The sequence below is a fragment of the Oncorhynchus kisutch genome, unplaced genomic scaffold (genome assembly GCF_002021735.2).
Source record: "Oncorhynchus kisutch isolate 150728-3 unplaced genomic scaffold, Okis_V2 Okis02a-Okis13b_hom, whole genome shotgun sequence".
Classification (NCBI taxonomy): Eukaryota; Metazoa; Chordata; class Actinopteri; order Salmoniformes; family Salmonidae; genus Oncorhynchus; species Oncorhynchus kisutch.
This window is the reverse complement of record NW_022261979.1, coordinates 2,799,205-2,818,985: the sequence shown is the minus strand read 5'-3', so window position 1 is coordinate 2,818,985 and position 19,781 is coordinate 2,799,205. Positions and strand designations below refer to the sequence as shown.

The 19,781-nt window shown below is 45.1% G+C and overlaps 1 protein-coding gene across 2 annotated transcripts in view; it reads right to left on the bottom strand.

The window, feature by feature from the left end:
* Nucleotides 1–19,781, bottom strand: part of LOC109876607 (rap guanine nucleotide exchange factor 5) — a 66,969-nt gene that overhangs the window by 11,156 nt on the left and 36,032 nt on the right. For both annotated transcript variants that reach the window (XM_031811951.1, XM_031811950.1), the window contains 7 exons: nt 19,283–19,361; nt 12,432–12,579; nt 12,114–12,211; nt 10,070–10,100; nt 7,928–8,006; nt 7,175–7,324; nt 92–189 (listed from right to left, as the gene is read on the bottom strand). In XM_031811951.1, the coding sequence (XP_031667811.1) occupies nt 92–189; nt 7,175–7,324; nt 7,928–8,006; nt 10,070–10,100; nt 12,114–12,211; nt 12,432–12,579; nt 19,283–19,361 (683 nt within the window). The remainder of the gene's footprint in view (nt 1–91; nt 190–7,174; nt 7,325–7,927; nt 8,007–10,069; nt 10,101–12,113; nt 12,212–12,431; nt 12,580–19,282; nt 19,362–19,781) is intronic.

Sequence of the window (19,781 nt, the reverse complement as noted above, 5' to 3'; positions counted from 1 at the left end):
AGGAGGCCTGAGGACTGTCACCTCTGCTAGATTCATTCACATTGTAGCCTGCTGAGGAACTGCATTGAAGTGGACTCATTGTGATTCCTACCATGACTTCACTCAGGTCCTTTCTGCACACGTGCAGCCTCCCCACTGCTGTCAGCGAATCAGAGTAGAGCCTGTCCTGAGGCTTCAGGAGGAGTTTCTCTGGAGAGAGGAAGCATCACACACAGCACAGCCATTATAAATATGTCAGCCAGCGTGTCATCTGCTATCTGGGGTAGATAAGTGTCCCAGTGCCGGGTTGGTTCTGTTCTACTGTAGTCAGTCAGTGTAGGTTTGGTTCTGTTCTACATGAGTCAGTCAGTGCAGGGTTGGTTCTGTTCTACAGTAGTCAGTCAGTGTAGGGCTGGTTCTGTTCTACTGTAGTTAGTCAGTGTAGGGTTGGTTCTGTTCTACTGTAGTCAGTCAGTGTAGGGTTGGTTATGTTCTACTGTAGTCAGTCAGTGTAGGGTTGGTTCTGTTCTACATAAGTCAGTCAGTGTAGGGCTGGTTCTGTTCTACTGTAGTCAGTCAGTGTAGGGTTGGTTATGTTCTACTGTAGTCAGTCAGTGTAGGGTTGGTTCTGTTCTACTGTAGTCAGTCAGTGTAGGGTTGGTTCTGTTCTATATGAGTCAATCAGTGTAGGGTTGGTTCTGTTCTACATGAGTCAGTCAGTGTAGGGTTGGTTCTGTTCTACTGTAGTCAGTCAGTGTAGGTTTGGTTCTGTTCTACTGTAGTCAGTCAGTGTAGGGTTGGTTCTGTTCTACAGTGTCAGTCAGTGTAAGGTTGGTTCTGTTCTACAGTAGTCAGTCAGTGTAGGGTTGGTTCTGTTCTACTGTAGTCAGTCAGTGTAGGGTTGGTTCTGTTCTACGTGAGTCAGTCAGTGTAGGGGGGGTTCTGTTCTACTGTAGTCAGTCAGTGTAGGGTTGGTTCTGTTCTACTGTAGTCAGTCAGTGTAGGGGGGGTTCTGTTCTATATGAGTCAGTCAGTGAAGGGTTGGTTCTGTTCTACAGTAGTCAGTCAGTGTAGGGTTGGTTCTGTTCTACTGTAGTCAGTCAGTGTAGGGTTGGTTCTGTTCTACTGTAGTCAGTCAGTGTAGGGGGGGGTTCTGTTCTACATGAGTCAGTCAGTGTAGGGTTGGTTCTGTTCTACTGTAGTCAGTCAGTGTAGGGGGGGTTCTGTTCTACTGTAGTCAGTCAGTGTAGGGGGGGTTCTGTTCTACATGAGTCAGTCAGTGTAGGGTTGGTTCTGTTCTACTGTAGTCAGTCAGTGTAGGGTTGGTTCTGTTCTACTGTAGTCAGTCAGTGTAGGGGGGGGGGTTCTGTTCTACTGTAGTCAGTCAGTGTAGGGGGGGTTCTGTTCTACTGTAGTCAGTCAGTGTAGGGGGGGTTCTGTTCTACTGTAGTCAGTCAGTGTAGAGGGGGTTCTGTTCTACTGTAGTCAGTCAGTGTAGGGGGGGTTCTGTTCTACTGTAGTCAGTCAGTGTAGGGGGGGTTCTGTTCTACTGTAGTCAGTCAGTGTAGGGTTGGTTCTGTTCTACATGAGTCAGTCAGTGTAGGGGGGGTTCTGTTCTACTGTAGTCAGTCAGTGTAGGTTTGGTTCTGTTCTACTGTAGTCAGTCAGTGTAGGGTTGGTTCTGTTCTACAGTGTCAGTCAGTGTAAGGTTGGTTCTGTTCTACAGTAGTCAGTCAGTGTAGGGTTGGTTCTGTTCTACTGTAGTCAGTCAGTGTAGGGTTGGTTCTGTTCTACGTGAGTCAGTCAGTGTAGGGGGGGTTCTGTTCTACTGTAGTCAGTCAGTGTAGGGTTGGTTCTGTTCTACTGTAGTCAGTCAGTGTAGGGGGGGTTCTGTTCTATATGAGTCAGTCAGTGAAGGGTTGGTTCTGTTCTACAGTAGTCAGTCAGTGTAGGGTTGGTTCTGTTCTACTGTAGTCAGTCAGTGTAGGGTTGGTTCTGTTCTACTGTAGTCAGTCAGTGTAGGGGGGGGTTCTGTTCTACATGAGTCAGTCAGTGTAGGGTTGGTTCTGTTCTACTGTAGTCAGTCAGTGTAGGGGGGGTTCTGTTCTACTGTAGTCAGTCAGTGTAGGGGGGGTTCTGTTCTACATGAGTCAGTCAGTGTAGGGTTGGTTCTGTTCTACTGTAGTCAGTCAGTGTAGGGTTGGTTCTGTTCTACTGTAGTCAGTCAGTGTAGGGGGGGGTTCTGTTCTACTGTAGTCAGTCAGTGTAGGGGGGGTTCTGTTCTACTGTAGTCAGTCAGTGTAGGGGGGGTTCTGTTCTACTGTAGTCAGTCAGTGTAGAGGGGGTTCTGTTCTACTGTAGTCAGTCAGTGTAGGGGGGGTTCTGTTCTACTGTAGTCAGTCAGTGTAGGGGGGGTTCTGTTCTACTGTAGTCAGTCAGTGTAGGGTTGGTTCTGTTCTACATGAGTCAGTCAGTGTAGGGGGGGTTCTGTTCTACTGTAGTCAGTCAGTGTAGGGGGGGTTCTGTTCTACTGTAGTCAGTCAGTGTAGGGTTGGTTCTGTTCTACATGAGTCAGTCAGTGTAGGGGGGGGGTTGTTCTACTGTAGTCAGTCAGTGTAGGGGGGGTTCTGTTCTACTGTAGTCAGTCAGTGTAGGGTTGGTTCTGTTCTACATGAGTCAGTCAGTGTAGGGGGGTTCTGTTCTACTGTAGTCAGTCAGTGTAGGGGGGGTTCTGTTCTACATGAGTCAGTCAGTGTAGGGTTGGTTCTGTTCTACTGTAGTCAGTCAGTGTAGGGTTGGTTCTGTTCTACTGTAGTCAGTCAGTGTAGGGGGGGTTCTGTTCTACATGAGTCAGTCAGTGTAGGGTTGGTTCTGTTCTACTGTAGTCAGTCAGTGTAGGGTTGGTTCTGTTCTACTGTAGTCAGTCAGTGTAGGGTTGGTTCTGTTCTACTGTAGTCAGTCAGTGTAGGGTCGGTTCTGTTCTACAGTAGTCAGTCAGTGTAGGGTTGGTTCTGTTCTACATGAGTCAGTCAGTGTAGGGTTGGTTCTGTTCTACTGTAGTCAGTCAGTGTAGGGTTGGTTCTGTTCTACATGAGTCAGTCAGTGTAGGGTTGGTTCTGTTCTACTGTAGTCAGTCAGTGTAGGGTTGGTTCTGTTCTACTGTAGTCAGTCAGTGTAGGGGGGGGGGGTTCTGTTCTACTGTAGTCAGTCAGTGTAGGGGGGGTTCTGTTCTACTGTAGTCAGTCAGTGTAGGGGGGGTTCTGTTCTACTGTAGTCAGTCAGTGTAGGGTTGGTTCTGTTCTACATGAGTCAGTCAGTGTAGGGGGGGTTCTGTTCTACTGTAGTCAGTCAGTGTAGGGGGGGTTCTGTTCTACTGTAGTCAGTCAGTGTAGGGTTGGTTCTATTCTACATGAGTCAGTCAGTGTAGGGGGGGGGGTTGTTCTACTGTAGTCAGTCAGTGTAGGGGGGGTTCTGTTCTACTGTAGTCAGTCAGTGTAGGGTTGGTTCTGTTCTACATGAGTCAGTCAGTGTAGGGGGGTTCTGTTCTACTGTAGTCAGTCAGTGTAGGGGGGGTTCTGTTCTACATGAGTCAGTCAGTGTAGGGTTGGTTCTGTTCTACTGTAGTCAGTCAGTGTAGGGTTGGTTCTGTTCTACTGTAGTCAGTCAGTGTAGGGGGGGTTCTGTTCTACATGAGTCAGTCAGTGTAGGGTTGGTTCTGTTCTACTGTAGTCAGTCAGTGTAGGGTTGGTTCTGTTCTACTGTAGTCAGTCAGTGTAGGGTTGGTTCTGTTCTACAGTAGTCAGTCAGTGTAGGGTTGGTTCTGTTCTACATGAGTCAGTCAGTGTAGGGTTGGTTCTGTTCTACTGTAGTCAGTCAGTGTAGGGGGGGTTCTGTTCTACTGTAGTTAGTCAGTGTAGGGTTGGTTCTGTTCTACTGTAGTCAGTCAGTGTAGGGTTGGTTCTGTTCTACTGTAGTCAGTCAGTGTAGGGTTGGTTCTGTTCTACATTAACAATGTCTGGTCTAATGTCCATTGCCGTGTTTCTTGGCCCACGCAAGTCTATTCTTCTTATTGGTGTATTTTAGTAGTGGTTTCCTTGCAGCAATTGGACCATGAAGGACTGATTCACTCAGTCTCCTCTGAACAGTTGATGTTGAGATGTTTGTTACTTGAACTCTGTGAAGGACTTATTTGGGCTGCAATCTGAGGTGCAGTTAACTCTAATGAACTTATCCTCTGCAGCAGAGGTAACTCGGAGTCCTCCTTTCCTGTGGCGGTCCTCATGAGAGCCAGTTTCTTCATAGCGCTTGATGGTTTTGCGACTGCACTTGAAGAAGCTTTCTTGAAGTTCTTGAAATGTTCCGCATTGACTGACCTAAATGTCTTAAAGTAAGGATGGCTGTAATTTCTCTTTGCTTATTTGAGATGTTCTTGCCATAATATGGACTTGGTATTTTACCAAATAGGACTATCTTCTGTATACCACCCCTACCTTGTCACAACATAACTGATTGGCTCAAACACATTAAGAAGGAAAGAAATTCCACAAATTAACTTTTAACAAGACACACCTGTTAATTGGAATGCATTCCAGGTGACCACCTCATGAACCTGGTTGCTAAGAGTGTGCAAAGCTGTCGTCAAGGCAAACGGTGGTTACTTTGAAGAATCTCAAATATAACATTGCTTGTTCTGATATTTCTTAAGTTCTCTGTATTTTTCTGGATTCTGTGTGTGTAGGTATTACTGCACAGTTGGAGCTAGAAACACAAGTATTTCGCTGCACTTGTGGTAACATCTGCAAATCTGTGTATGTGACCAAAGAACATTCGATTTGATATGATTTCGACAAGCAGGCGGTCAGACAGACAGACCATTGAAACTCTGGTGAATCCATGTGTGTTAAGTTGTGGTTAGTTACCTCCACGGTAGGTGACAACCAGCAGGACCAGCTCCCCCAGTGTCTTGTGTATGGTTAGGTTAGGGTTAGATTAGATACCTCCACGGTAGGTGACAACCAGCAGGACCAGCTCCTCCAGTGTGTTGTGTATGGTTAGGTTAGGGTTAGATTAGATTAGATACCTCCATGGTAGGTGACAACCAGCAGGACCAGCTCCCCCAGTGTCTTGTGTATGGTTAAGTTAGGGTTAGATTAGATACCTCCACGGTAGGTGACAACCAGCAGGACCAGCTCCTCCAGTATGTTGTGTATGGTTAGGTTAGGGTTAGATTAGATACCTCCACGGTAGGTGACAACCAGCAGGACCAGCTCCTCCAGTGTGTTGTGTATGGTCAGGGTTAGATTATATACCTCCATGGTAGGTGACAACCAGCAGGACCAGCTCCCCCAGTGTCTTGTGTATGATAAGGTTAGGGTTAGATTAGATACCTCCATGGTAGGTGACAGTCAGCAGGACCAGCTCCCCCAGTGTCTTGTGTATGATAAGGTTAGGGTTAGATTAGATACCTCCATGGTAGGTGACAGCCAGCAGGACCATTTCCTCCAGTGTGTTGTGTATGGTTAGGTTAGGGTTAGATTAGATACCTCCAGGGTAGGTGACAGCCAGCAGGACCATTTCCTCCAGTGTGTTGTGTATGGTTAGGTTAGGGTTAGATTAGATACCTCCATGGTAGGTGACAACCAGCAGGACCATTTCCTCCAGTGTGTTCTGTATGGTTAGGTTAGGGTTAGATTAGATACCTCCAGGGAAGGTGACAGTCAGCAGGACCATTTCCTCCAGTGTGTTGTGTATGGTTAGGATTAGACTAGAATAGATACCTCCAGGGTATGTGACAACCAGCAGGACAATTTCCTCCAGTGTGTTGTGTATGGTTAGCTTAGGGTAAGATTAGATACCTCCAGGGTAGGTGACAGTCAGCAGGACCATTTCCTCCAGTGTGTTGTGTATGGTTAGCTTAGGGTTAGATTAGATACCTCCAGGGTAGGTGACAGTCAGCAGGACCAGCTCCTCCAGTGTGTTCTGTATGATTAGGTTAGGGTGAGATGAGATACCTCCAGGGAAGGTGACAGTCAGCAGGACCATTTCCTCCAGTGTGTTGTGTATGGTTAGGTTAGGGTTAGATTAGATCCCTCCAGGGTAGGTGACAGTCAGCAGGACCAGCTCCTCCAGTGTGTTCTGTATGATTAGGTTAGGGTTAGATTAGATACCTCCAGGGTAGGTGACAGTCAGCAGGACCAGCTCCTCCAGTGTGTTGTGTATGATTAGCTTAGGGTTAGATTAGATACCTCCACGGTAGGTGACAGTCAGCAGGACCATTTCCTCCAGTGTGTTGTGTATGGTTAGGTTAGGGTTAGATTAGATACCTCCAGGGTAGGTGACAACCAGCAGGACAATTTCCTCCAGTGTGTTGTGTATGGTTAGGTTAGGGTTAGATTAGATACCTCCAGGGTAGGTGACAGTCAGCAGGACCAGCTCCTCCAGTGTGTTGTATTAGGTATGATTAGGTTAGGGTTAGATTAGATACCTCCAGGGTAGGTGACAGTCAGCAGGACCAGCTCCTCCAGTGTGTTGTATTAGGTATGATTAGGTTAGGGGTAGATTAGATACCTCCAGGGTAGGTGACAGTCAGCAGGACCAGCTCCTCCAGTGTGTTCTGTATGATTAGGTTAGGGTTAGATTAGATACCTCCAGGGTAGGTGACAGTCAGCAGGACCAGCTCCTCCAGTGTGTTGTGTATGATTAGCTTAGGGTTAGATTAGATACCTCCACGGTAGGTGACAGTCAGCAGGACCATTTCCTCCAGTGTGTTGTGTATGGTTAGGTTAGGGTTAGATTAGATACCTCCAGGGTAGGTGACAACCAGCAGGACAATTTCCTCCAGTGTGTTGTGTATGGTTAGGTTAGGGTTAGATTAGATACCTCCAGGGTAGGTGACAGTCAGCAGGACCAGCTCCTCCAGTGTGTTGTATTAGGTATGATTAGGTTAGGGGTAGATTAGATACCTCCAGGGTAGGTGACAGTCAGCAGGACCATTTCCTCCAGTGTGTTGTGTATGGTTAGCTTAGGGTTAGATTAGATACCTCAAGGGTAGGTGACAGTCAGCAGGACCATTTCCTCCAGTGTGTTGTGTATGGTTAGGTTAGGGTTAGATTAGATCCATCCAGGGTAGGTGACAGTCAGCAGGACCATTTCTCCAGTGTGTTGTGTATGGTTAGGTTAGGGTTAGATTAGATACCTCCAGGGTAGGTGACAGCCAGCAGGACGAGCTCCTCCAGGGGGACATCCAGTCTCTCAGCCACCTCCTGCAGCAGCCCCTGGGCCACAACACTGGCCAGGCTCCTCACACTCAGATATGAGTCCATGCTCACGTACACATGACACAACACTGAGGAGGGAGGGAGAGAGGGAGAGGAAGGAAGGAACCAGAGAGAAAGAGAACACTGTTTATCCCATAGAAGTAGAATGAATAGAATGGAGTTGGAACTACTGACCATAGCAATTTGAATGGTCAACTCATGGGTGTTCTCAAATGGCTAACCTGCTACATAAAGTGGTACATGAGGTGATGTGTGTGAAGAGGCTGGACAGACAGACTTTTCTGAACAATGAAATCCCCAATGCTTTCATGTTCAATGATGTCATAATTCACATGCATCACCTCATGTACTGACAACATTGAACATGAAAGCATTGGGAATTTCATTGTTCAGAAAAGTCTCCTTCTGCCCAGCCTCAAGGATTCCCATTGTTACTCTGTCTCCTCACTGTGCTTGCTACCTTAAAAAGAATGGCTCTGAGATGCTCTATACAGAACGTCATCAGCCGACACAAACTGTGGAAACAATGCATGCTGGGAGGAATGTAGGAAGAAGAAATACAAAGACAGGGGCTGCATCCCAAATGGCCATAGAGCCCTGCTCAAAAGTGGTGCACTATGTAGGGAATAGGGTTCCATTTGGGACGTAGGCATGTTTTAGGATCGACCCACCTTCCCTGGTCTCCCTTTGTGTTCCTCTGGTCGGGAGCACGTTCTCTTTCAGGCTCAGCTGATGGGAATGTGCTTTGCTCTAAATGCAGGGACATACAGAGACTTCAGAACACATTCATACTGTGTGAGAAAACATTCTAACTCTTTTGGACTCTTGTGGTTTCTACAGGAAACAAGAGGACAATAGTATTTAATGACCCAAACTGTTGCAAATAGGCTATAAGGAAACCTGGCTATTCAAAAGTAAACACATCCCTACAACAGGGATCCTCAACTAGATTGAGCCACGGGCTCATTTTTTTCTTGAGCGGATGATCAGGGGGCCAGAACATAATTACAAATCATTTGTAGACTGCAAATTGACCGCAAGAAGCCCAAACAGATATAATATTTTACTAAAACATCATTTCAAACCTGGTTTACATTTGTATTCAATCACATAAATATATTTCTCTCTATTATGCATGGAAACACTTTCTAACAGGTTTACAAAATGAAAAACCAGCTGATTTGCTGGAGTTTTAACTCAGAAAACTTGGGGGCCAAATAAAATGGGAAACCCTGTCCAACAATGACGCACTTTTACCACAGGAAGTTGGTGGCACCTTAATTTGGGAGGATGGGCTCGTGGTAATGGCTGGAGTGGAATAGGTGGAATGGTATCAAGTACAGTGTTAATCTGCTAAATTGTAATTATTTCGCTAATATGGCCTATTTATTGCCTTACCTCCTCACGCCATTTGCACACATTGCATATAGACTTGCTTTTTTCTATTGTGTTATTGACTGTACGCTTGTTTATTCCATGTGTGACTCTTGTGTTGTTGTTTGTGTCGCACAGTTTTCTTTATCTTGGTCAGGTCGCAGTGGTAAATGAGAACTTGTTCTCAACTAGCCTACCTGGTTAAATAAAGGTGTTCTCAACTAGCCTACCTGGTTAAATAAAGGTGTTCTCAACTAGCCTACCTGGTTAAATAAAGGTGAAATAAATAAAAAATAAAAAACACCCATCACATGGTTTCCATGGTTTCCATGTGTTTGATGCTATTCCATTCGCTGTCCTCCCCTCAGCAGCCTCATGTGAGTCATATAATAGCTCCATTACCTCTCATGCAGTTTGGCCTCTTACCTTTCTGTGGGGTGAATACTCATCTCATGCAGTTTGGCCTCTTACCTTTCTGTAGGGTGAATACTCATCTCATATAGTTTGGCCTCTTACCTTTCTGTAGGGTGAATACTCATCTCATGCAGTTTGGCCTCTTACCTTTCTGTGGGGTGAATACTCATCTCATATAGTTTGGCCTCTTACCTTTCTGTAGGGTGAATACTCATCTCATATAGTTTGGCCTCTTACCTTTCTGTGGGGTGAATACTCATCTCATATAGTTTGGCCTCTTACCTTTCTGTGGGGTGAATACTCATCTCATGCAGTTTGGCCTCTTACCTTTCTGTAGGGTGAATACTCATCTCATATAGTTTGGCCTCTTACCTTTCTGTAGGGTGAATACTCATCTCATATAGTTTGGCCTCTTACCTTTCTGTAGGGTGAATACTTATTTCATTGTCACGTTCTGACCTTTATTTCCTTTGTTTTGTATTTAGTTAGTATGGTCAGGGCGTGAGTTGGGTGGGCAGTCTATGTTTGATTTTCTATGATTTGGGGATTTCTATGTTTCGGCCTAGTATGGTTCTCAATCAGAGGCAGGTGTGATTAGTTGTCTCTGATTGAGAATCATACTTAGGTAGCCTGGGTTGCACTGTTTGTTTGTGGGTGATTGTCTATGTTAGTGGCTTGTGTCAGCACAGGTCTCATTTGTAGCTTCACGGTCGTATTTGGTTTATTGTTTTTTTGTTACTCTTTTGTATAGTGTTGCAGTGTTCAGTGTTCTCTTTATTAAAATTCACTATGAACACATACCACGCTGCATATTGGTCCTCTGATCCTTCTCGCCTCTCCTCTTCAGATGAAGAGGAAGACCGTGACACTCATGCAGTTTGGCCTCTTACCTTTCTGTGGGGTGAATACTCATCTCATGTAGTTTGGCCTCTTACCTTTCTGTGGGGTGAATACTCATCTCATGTAGTTTGGCCTCTTACCTTTCTGTGGGGTGAATACTCATCTCATGTAGTTTGGCCTCTTACCTTTCTGTGGGGTGAATACTCCTCCAATGTACTGGAGAGAGAAACAAAATCAAACAATTAGACCATGAGACAAGAACGATAAAATACACACACTAGTTTTGAACCGTTTCAATCAACTAGTAACCTGGCAGTACTGTGATTTTACATAAATCAACTAGTAACCTGGCAGTACTGTGATTTTACATAAATCAACCAGTAACCTGGTATTACTGTGATTTTTACATCAATAAACTAGATTAGTCATGACATGAGTCATGGTCCTGATTAAAGGTGCAATATGTAGAAATCGGTCCACCATTTCCTGGTTGCTAACATTCAAATAGTTTCCCTAATTTCAGTTTGTGACAAAACAAGCGATGTATAGTGTAGAGAATCATTGTACCATCTAAACCGCTGTGAAATATATTTCAATAACCAAAAATATAGTATTTTCAGCTGTTTGAAGCTGGTGTACAAAAGCGAAAGTAAGACACAAACTAATCTCATGAACGGGAAGCATAGAAATGATCTACCACCCCTTAGACTTGCTTTCAATTATAATAACAGATCTATAACTCACATTTGAGTGAGTTTGGTTGGGAGTAGGTGAGGGGAAGGGAGGGGAAGGGAGGAGGGAGGAGGGTTGACATGGGATGTGTCCCACTCGATGGACACCATGTTCTATATTCTGGGTGTTCTTGGATGTGTGCGTTTGTCAACCAGGAAGGAATCCTCAACGCTATTGGCAATAAGAGAACCAACAGTAGAAATGGAACAACAGGCCTCTCTGTCACAGCTTGTGCTTTCCCAGATATTCTTCCTATGTGTCTTAGACAGAGGGAGAGGAACTCAGAGACCCCAACAGCACAACAACACATACCCCAACGGGACAACGACACAGCCTCAAACAGGACAACAACACAGCCCAAAACAGGGACAACAACACAGCCCCAAGCAAGGACAACAACACAGCCCCAAACAGGGACAACAACAAAGCCCCAAACAGGGACAACACAGCTCCAAACAGGGACAACAACACAACTCAATGACACAGCCCCAAACAGCACAACAACACAGCCCCAAATTGGACAACAACACAGCCCCAAATTGGACAACAACACAGCCCCAAACAGGAAAACAACACAGCCCCAAACAGCACAACAACACAGCCCCAAACAGCACAACAACACAGCCCCAAACAGGGACAACAACACAGCCCCAAACAGGGACAACAACACAGCCCTAAACAGCACAACAACACAGCCCCAAACAACACAATAACACAGCCCCAAGCAGCACAACAACACAGCCCCAAATTGGACAACAACATATCCCCAAACATGACAACAACACAGCCCCAAACAGGATAACAACACAGCCCCAAAGAGCACAACAACCCAGCCCCAAACAGCACAACAACACAGCCCCAAACAACACAATAACACAGCCCCAAACAGCACAACAACACAGCCCCAAACAGTACAACAACATAGCCCGAAACAGTACAACAACGCAGCCCAAAACAGGACAACAACGCAGCCCCAAACAGTAAAACACACTCCCCAAACAGTACAACAACACACTCCCCAAACAGTACAACAACACAACCCCTTTACAGGCCAATAGGGAGTAGGGTGATAGGCCTATAGGGCTTTGGTCAGAATTAGTGCACTATACAGGGAAAAGGGTGCCATTTGACATGCACACAAAGTCACATTTCCTGTTTACCAGGTACATGTTCAGAATACACACGTCCAAACAGAAATGGTTTGTCGAGATTGGTGTGGAAGAACTTGACTGGCCTGCACAGAGCCCTGACTTCAACCCATCGAACACCTTTCAGAAGAATTGGAACGCCGACTGTGAGCCAAGCCTAATCGCTCAACATCAGTGGAAAGCCTGGAGGCTTTTATAGCAGCAAAAGGGGGGGGGGGGGGGCAACTCCATATTAATGCCCATGATTCTGTAATGAGATGTTCGACGAGCAGGTGTCCACATACTTTTGGTCATGTAGTGTAACTAATTCATCATATTATTCTATTATTCAATTTCTATGGCCACTCACTGTCTGCGATGCAGCCGCAGGAGTTTCTGCAGGTCCTTCTGCTCCTTCTCTAGAGTTGGATACTCATACAGGTCATCCAGGAGGAAACGATACAATGTCTAAAACACAAAGACAACATCTAATGTCTGTTTTCACCCTCCCGTATCATCATGATATCACTTATTTTAGGGTCATCTCACTGTCCCATATCCTTAGCCTGGCCCCACATTTGTCTTGCCAACTCCTTATAAATGACTAGAGGAGTTTGAAAGAAAGCACAACAGATCTGGAAACAGGCTATAATATCCCTTCTTCTTCTCCTCCCTCGCTCCGGCATACCTTCATGAAGAGTTTAACATGCTCGTCTTCTCGTAGGAAGTCCCTGTACAGTGTTGTCCACTGTGTCACCAGGTGCAGGACCTGACGTTTCCTGTCCAGAACCTCTTTCCCTTCCTCTTTCCCCCGGTGGTGTCTCTTAGAACAATAGGTGGGCTTCATGAGTTAAGGCATCAGCACAGCAGGAGAGAGGACTCTCAGTAGGCTTTGTGTGTATTGACATTAGCTAGGCCAACAGGATCAACACCGCTATTTTTAATTGTTCCAAGTTGGAGGTGTATGTGTGTAGTGGGTTTAAGGGTGAGGTGTGTGTGTGTGTGTGTGTGTGTGTGTGTGTGTGTGTGTGTGTGTGTGTGTGTGTGTAGTACCGTCAGTAATTTAGAGGTGGGTGGTGTACTGTAGTCTAGAGGTAAGGTACTGTAGTCTAGAGGTAAGGGTGGTATACTGTAGTCTAGAGGTAAGCTACTGTAGTTTAGATGTAAGGTACTGTAGTCTAGAGGTGAGGTACTGTAGTCTAGAGGTAAGGGTGGTATACTGTAGTCTAAAGGTAAGGTACTGTAGTCTAGAGGTAAGGGTTGTGTACTGTAGCCTAGAGGTAAGGTACTGTAGTCTAGAGGTAAGGTACTGTAGTCTAGAGGTGAGGTACTGTAGTCTAGAGGTAAGGGTGGTATACTGTAGTCTAGAGGTAAGGGCTGTGTAATGTAGTCTGGAGGTAAGGTACTGTAGTCTAGAGGTAAGGTAAGGTACTGTAGTCTAAAGGTGAGGTACTGTAGTCTAAAGGTAAGGGTGGTAAACTGAGGTCTAGAGGTAAGGGCTGTGTACTGTAGTCTAGAGGTGAGGTACTGTAGTCTAAATGTAAGGGTGGTATACTGTAGTCTAGAGGTAAGGTACTGTAGTCTAGAGGTAAGGTACTGTAGTCTAGAGGTAAGGGTTGTGTACTGTAGTCTAGAGGTAAGGTACTGTAGTCTAGAGGTGAGGTACTGTAGTCTAGAGGTAAGGTACTGTAGTCTAGAGGTAAAGTACTGTGGGCTAGAGGTAAGGTACTATAGTCTAGATGTAAGGTACTGTAGTCTAGAGGTAAGGTACTGTAGTCTAGAGGTGAGGTACTGTAGTCTAGAGGTAAGGGTGGTGTACTGTAGTCTAGAGGTAAGGGTGGTGTACTGTAGTTTAGAGGTAAGGTTCTGTAGTCTAGAGGTAAGGGTGGTGTACTGTAGTTTAGAGGTAAGTTACTGTAGTCTAGAGGTAAGGGTGGTGTACTGTAGTCTAGAGGTAAGGGCTGTGTAATGTAGTCTGGAGGTGAGGTACTGTAGTTTAGAGGTAAGGGTGGTATACTGTAGTCTAGAGGTAAGGTACTGTAGTCCAGAGGTAAGGTACTGTAGTCTAGAGGTAAGGTACAGTAGTCTAGAGGTAAGGGCTGTGTACTGTAGTCTGGAGGTAAGGTACTGTAGTCTAAAGGTAAGGGTGGTGTACTGTAGTTTAGAGGTAAGGTACTGTAGTCTAGATGTAAGGGTTGTGTACTGTAGTTTAGAGGTAAGGTACTGTAGTCTAGAGGTAAGGGTGGTGTACTGTAGTCTAGAGGTAAGGGTGGTGTACTGTAGTCTAGAGGTAAGGTACTGTAGTCTAGAGGTAAGGGTGGTTTACTGTAGTCTGGAGGTAAGGTACTGTAGTCTAGAGGTGAGGTACTGTAGTCTAGAGGTAAGGTACTATAGTCTAGATGTAAGGTACTGTAGTCTAGAGGTGAGGTACTGTAGTCTAGAAGTAAGGGTGGTGTACTGTAGTCTAGAGGTAAGGGTGGTGTACTGTAGTCTAGAGGTAAGGGTGGTATACTGTAGTCTAGAGGTAAGGGCTGTGTAATGTAGTCCAGAGGTAAGGTACTGTAGTCTAGAGGTAAGGTACAGTAGTCTAGAGGTAAGGGCTGTGTACTGTAGTCTGGAGGTAAGGTACTGTAGTCTAGAGGTAAGGTACTGTAGTCTAGAGGTAAGGGTGGTGTACTGTAGTTTAGAGGTAAGGTACTGTAGTCTAGAGGTAAGGGTGGTGTAATGTAGTCTGGAGGTAAGGGTGGTGTACTGTAGTCTAGAGGTAAGGTACTGTAGTCTAGAGGTAAGGGTGGTGTACTGTAGTCTGGAGGTAAGGTACTGTAGTCTAAAGGTAAGGGTGGTGTACTGTAGTCTAGAGGTAAGGTACTGTAGTCTAGAGGTGAGGTACTGTAGTCTAGAGGTAAGGGTGGTATACTGTAGTCTAGAGGTAAGGGCTGTGTAATGTAGTCTGGAGGTAAGGTACTGTAGTCTAGAGGTAAGGTAAGGTACTGTAGTCTAAAGGTGAGGTACTGTAGTCTAAAGGTAAGGGTGGTAAACTGAGGTCTAGAGGTAAGGGCTGTGTACTGTAGTCTAGAGGTGAGGTACTGTAGTCTAAATGTAAGGGTGGTATACTGTAGTCTAGAGGTAAGGTACTGTAGTCTAGAGGTAAGGTACTGTAGTCTAGAGGTAAGGGTTGTGTACTGTAGTCTAGAGGTAAGGTACTGTAGTCTAGAGGTGAGGTACTGTAGTCTAGAGGTAAGGTACTGTAGTCTAGAGGTAAAGTACTGTGGTCTAGAGGTAAGGTACTATAGTCTAGATGTAAGGTACTGTAGTCTAGAGGTAAGGTACTGTAGTCTAGAGGTGAGGTACTGTAGTCTAGAGGTAAGGGTGGTGTACTGTAGTCTAGAGGTAAGGGTGGTGTACTGTAGTTTAGAGGTAAGGTTCTGTAGTCTAGAGGTAAGGGTGGTGTACTGTAGTTTAGAGGTAAGTTACTGTAGTCTAGAGGTAAGGGTGGTGTACTGTAGTCTAGAGGTAAGGGCTGTGTAATGTAGTCTGGAGGTGAGGTACTGTAGTTTAGAGGTAAGGGTGGTATACTGTAGTCTAGAGGTAAGGTACTGTAGTCCAGAGGTAAGGTACTGTAGTCTAGAGGTAAGGTACAGTAGTCTAGAGGTAAGGGCTGTGTACTGTAGTCTGGAGGTAAGGTACTGTAGTCTAAAGGTAAGGGTGGTGTACTGTAGTTTAGAGGTAAGGTACTGTAGTCTAGATGTAAGGGTTGTGTACTGTAGTTTAGAGGTAAGGTACTGTAGTCTAGAGGTAAGGGTGGTGTACTGTAGTCTAGAGGTAAGGTACTGTAGTCTAGAGGTAAGGGTGGTTTACTGTAGTCTGGAGGTAAGGTACTGTAGTCTAGAGGTGAGGTACTGTAGTCTAGAGGTAAGGTACTATAGTCTAGATGTAAGGTACTGTAGTCTAGAGGTGAGGTACTGTAGTCTAGAAGTAAGGGTGGTGTACTGTAGTCTAGAGGTAAGGGTGGTGTACTGTAGTCTAGAGGTAAGGGTGGTATACTGTAGTCTAGAGGTAAGGGCTGTGTAATGTAGTCCAGAGGTAAGGTACTGTAGTCTAGAGGTAAGGTACAGTAGTCTAGAGGTAAGGGCTGTGTACTGTAGTCTGGAGGTAAGGTACTGTAGTCTAGAGGTAAGGTACTGTAGTCTAGAGGTAAGGGTGGTGTACTGTAGTTTAGAGGTAAGGTACTGTAGTCTAGAGGTAAGGGTGGTGTAATGTAGTCTGGAGGTAAGGGTGGTGTACTGTAGTCTAGAGGTAAGGTACTGTAGTCTAGAGGTAAGGGTGGTGTACTGTAGTCTGGAGGTAAGGTTCTGTAGTCTAGAGGTAAGGGTGGTGTACTGTAGTTTAGAGGTAAGTTACTGTAGTCTAGAGGTAAGGGTGGTGTACTGTAGTCTAGAGGTAAGGGCTGTGTAATGTAGTCTGGAGGTGAGGTACTGTAGTTTAGAGGTAAGGGTGGTATACTGTAGTCTAGAGGTAAGGTACTGTAGTCCAGAGGTAAGGTACTGTAGTCTAGAGGTAAGGTACAGTAGTCTAGAGGTAAGGGCTGTGTACTGTAGTCTGGAGGTAAGGTACTGTAGTCTAAAGGTAAGGGTGGTGTACTGTAGTTTAGAGGTAAGGTACTGTAGTCTAGATGTAAGGGTTGTGTACTGTAGTTTAGAGGTAAGGTACTGTAGTCTAGAGGTAAGGGTGGTGTACTGTAGTCTAGAGGTAAGGGTGGTGTACTGTAGTCTAGAGGTAAGGTACTGTAGTCTAGAGGTAAGGGTGGTTTACTGTAGTCTGGAGGTAAGGTACTGTAGTCTAGAGGTGAGGTACTGTAGTCTAGAGGTAAGGTACTATAGTCTAGATGTAAGGTACTGTAGTCTAGAGGTGAGGTACTGTAGTCTAGAAGTAAGGGTGGTGTACTGTAGTCTAGAGGTAAGGGTGGTGTACTGTAGTCTAGAGGTAAGGGTGGTATACTGTAGTCTAGAGGTAAGGGCTGTGTAATGTAGTCCAGAGGTAAGGTACTGTAGTCTAGAGGTAAGGTACAGTAGTCTAGAGGTAAGGGCTGTGTACTGTAGTCTGGAGGTAAGGTACTGTAGTCTAGAGGTAAGGTACTGTAGTCTAGAGGTAAGGGTGGTGTACTGTAGTTTAGAGGTAAGGTACTGTAGTCTAGAGGTAAGGGTGGTGTAATGTAGTCTGGAGGTAAGGGTGGTGTACTGTAGTCTAGAGGTAAGGTACTGTAGTCTAGAGGTAAGGGTGGTGTACTGTAGTCTGGAGGTAAGGTACTGTAGTCTAAAGGTAAGGGTGGTGTACTGTAGTCTAGAGGTAAGGTACTGTAGTCTAGAGGTGAGGTACTGTAGTCTAGAGGTAAGGGTGGTATACTGTAGTCTAGAGGTAAGGGCTGTGTAATGTAGTCTGGAGGTAAGGTACTGTAGTCTAGAGGTAAGGTAAGGTACTGTAGTCTAAAGGTGAGGTACTGTAGTCTAAAGGTAAGGGTGGTAAACTGAGGTCTAGAGGTAAGGGCTGTGTACTGTAGTCTAGAGGTGAGGTACTGTAGTCTAAATGTAAGGGTGGTATACTGTAGTCTAGAGGTAAGGTACTGTAGTCTAGAGGTAAGGTACTGTAGTCTAGAGGTAAGGGTTGTGTACTGTAGTCTAGAGGTAAGGTACTGTAGTCTAGAGGTGAGGTACTGTAGTCTAGAGGTAAGGTACTGTAGTCTAGAGGTAAAGTACTGTGGTCTAGAGGTAAGGTACTATAGTCTAGATGTAAGGTACTGTAGTCTAGAGGTAAGGTACTGTAGTCTAGAGGTGAGGTACTGTAGTCTAGAGGTAAGGGTGGTGTACTGTAGTCTAGAGGTAAGGGTGGTGTACTGTAGTTTAGAGGTAAGGTTCTGTAGTCTAGAGGTAAGGGTGGTGTACTGTAGTTTAGAGGTAAGTTACTGTAGTCTAGAGGTAAGGGTGGTGTACTGTAGTCTAGAGGTAAGGGCTGTGTAATGTAGTCTGGAGGTGAGGTACTGTAGTTTAGAGGTAAGGGTGGTATACTGTAGTCTAGAGGTAAGGTACTGTAGTCCAGAGGTAAGGTACTGTAGTCTAGAGGTAAGGTACAGTAGTCTAGAGGTAAGGGCTGTGTACTGTAGTCTGGAGGTAAGGTACTGTAGTCTAAAGGTAAGGGTGGTGTACTGTAGTTTAGAGGTAAGGTACTGTAGTCTAGATGTAAGGGTTGTGTACTGTAGTTTAGAGGTAAGGTACTGTAGTCTAGAGGTAAGGGTGGTGTACTGTAGTCTAGAGGTAAGGTACTGTAGTCTAGAGGTAAGGGTGGTTTACTGTAGTCTGGAGGTAAGGTACTGTAGTCTAGAGGTGAGGTACTGTAGTCTAGAGGTAAGGTACTATAGTCTAGATGTAAGGTACTGTAGTCTAGAGGTGAGGTACTGTAGTCTAGAAGTAAGGGTGGTGTACTGTAGTCTAGAGGTAAGGGTGGTGTACTGTAGTCTAGAGGTAAGGGCTGTGTAATGTAGTCCAGAGGTAAGGTACTGTAGTCTAGAGGTAAGGTACAGTAGTCTAGAGGTAAGGGCTGTGTACTGTAGTCTGGAGGTAAGGTACTGTAGTCTAGAGGTAAGGTACTGTAGTCTAGAGGTAAGGGTGGTGTACTGTAGTTTAGAGGTAAGGTACTGTAGTCTAGAGGTAAGGGTGGTGTAATGTAGTCTGGAGGTAAGGGTGGTGTACTGTAGTCTAGAGGTAAGGTACTGTAGTCTAGAGGTAAGGGTGGTGTACTGTAGTCTGGAGGTAAGGTACTGTAGTCTAAAGGTAAGGGTGGTGTACTGTAGTTTAGAGGTAAGGTACTGTAGTCTAGAGGTAAGGGTGGTGTACTGTAGTTTAGAGGTAAGGTACTGTAGTCTAGAGGTAAGGGTTGTGTACTGTAGTTTAGAGGTAAGGTACTGTAGTCTAGAGGTAAGGGTGGTGTACTGTAGTCTAGAGGTAAGGGTGGTGTACTGTAGTCTAGAGGTAAGGTACTGTAGTCTAGAGGTACGGGTGGTGTACTGTAGTTTAGAGGTAAGGTTCTGTAGTCTAGAGGTAAGGGCGGTGTACTGTAGTTTAGAGGTAAGGTACTGTAGTCTAGAGGTACGGGTGGTGTACTGTAGTCTAGAGGTAAGGGTGGTATACTGTAGTTTAGAGGTAAGGTACTGTAGTCAAGAGGTAAGGGTGGTGTACTGTAGTTTAGAGGTAAGGTACTGTAGTCTAGAGGTAAGGGTGGTGTACTGTAGTTTAGAGGTAAGGTACTGTAGTCTAGAGGTAAGGGTTGTGTACTGTAGTTCAGAGGTAAGGTACTGTAGTCTAGAGGTAAGGGTGGTGTACTGTAGTTTAGAGGTAAGCTTCTGTAGTCTAGAGGTAAGGGTTGTGTACTGTAGTCTAGAGGTAAGGGTGGTGTACTGTAATTTAGAGGTAAGGTTCTGTAGTCTAGAGATAAGGGTGGTGCACTATATTGTACAGGTGACCACCACAGCCTGAAGTAGAAGGATATTGTCCCAGGAGAGCCTGACACAGATCACTGGTTGACATGAACACCAGGTATGTCAGCAGGAAGTCATCCAGGAGAGGCTCTGTAAAACAGGAAACACACCATTTACAACAGCATCCAATAGAACTGGCTAAAACTCAGTGGTGGAAAAAGTACTCAATAGTAATACTGTAGTAAAAGTAAAGATAACTTAATAGAAAATGACTCAAGTAAAAGTGAAAGTCACCCAGTAAAATATTACTTGTGTAAAAGTAAAAAAATATTTGGTTTTAAATATACTTAAGTATCAAAAGTAAAAGTAAAAGTATAAATAATTTCAAATTCATTTTATTAAGCAAAACAGACAGAACAATTCCTAGTTTTTTTTATTGTATTGCCGGATAGACAGGGGCACACTCCAACACTCCAACACTTCAACACTTCAACACTCCAACACTTCAACACTCCAACACTCCAACACTTCAACACTCCAACACTTCAACACTTCAACACTCCAACACTC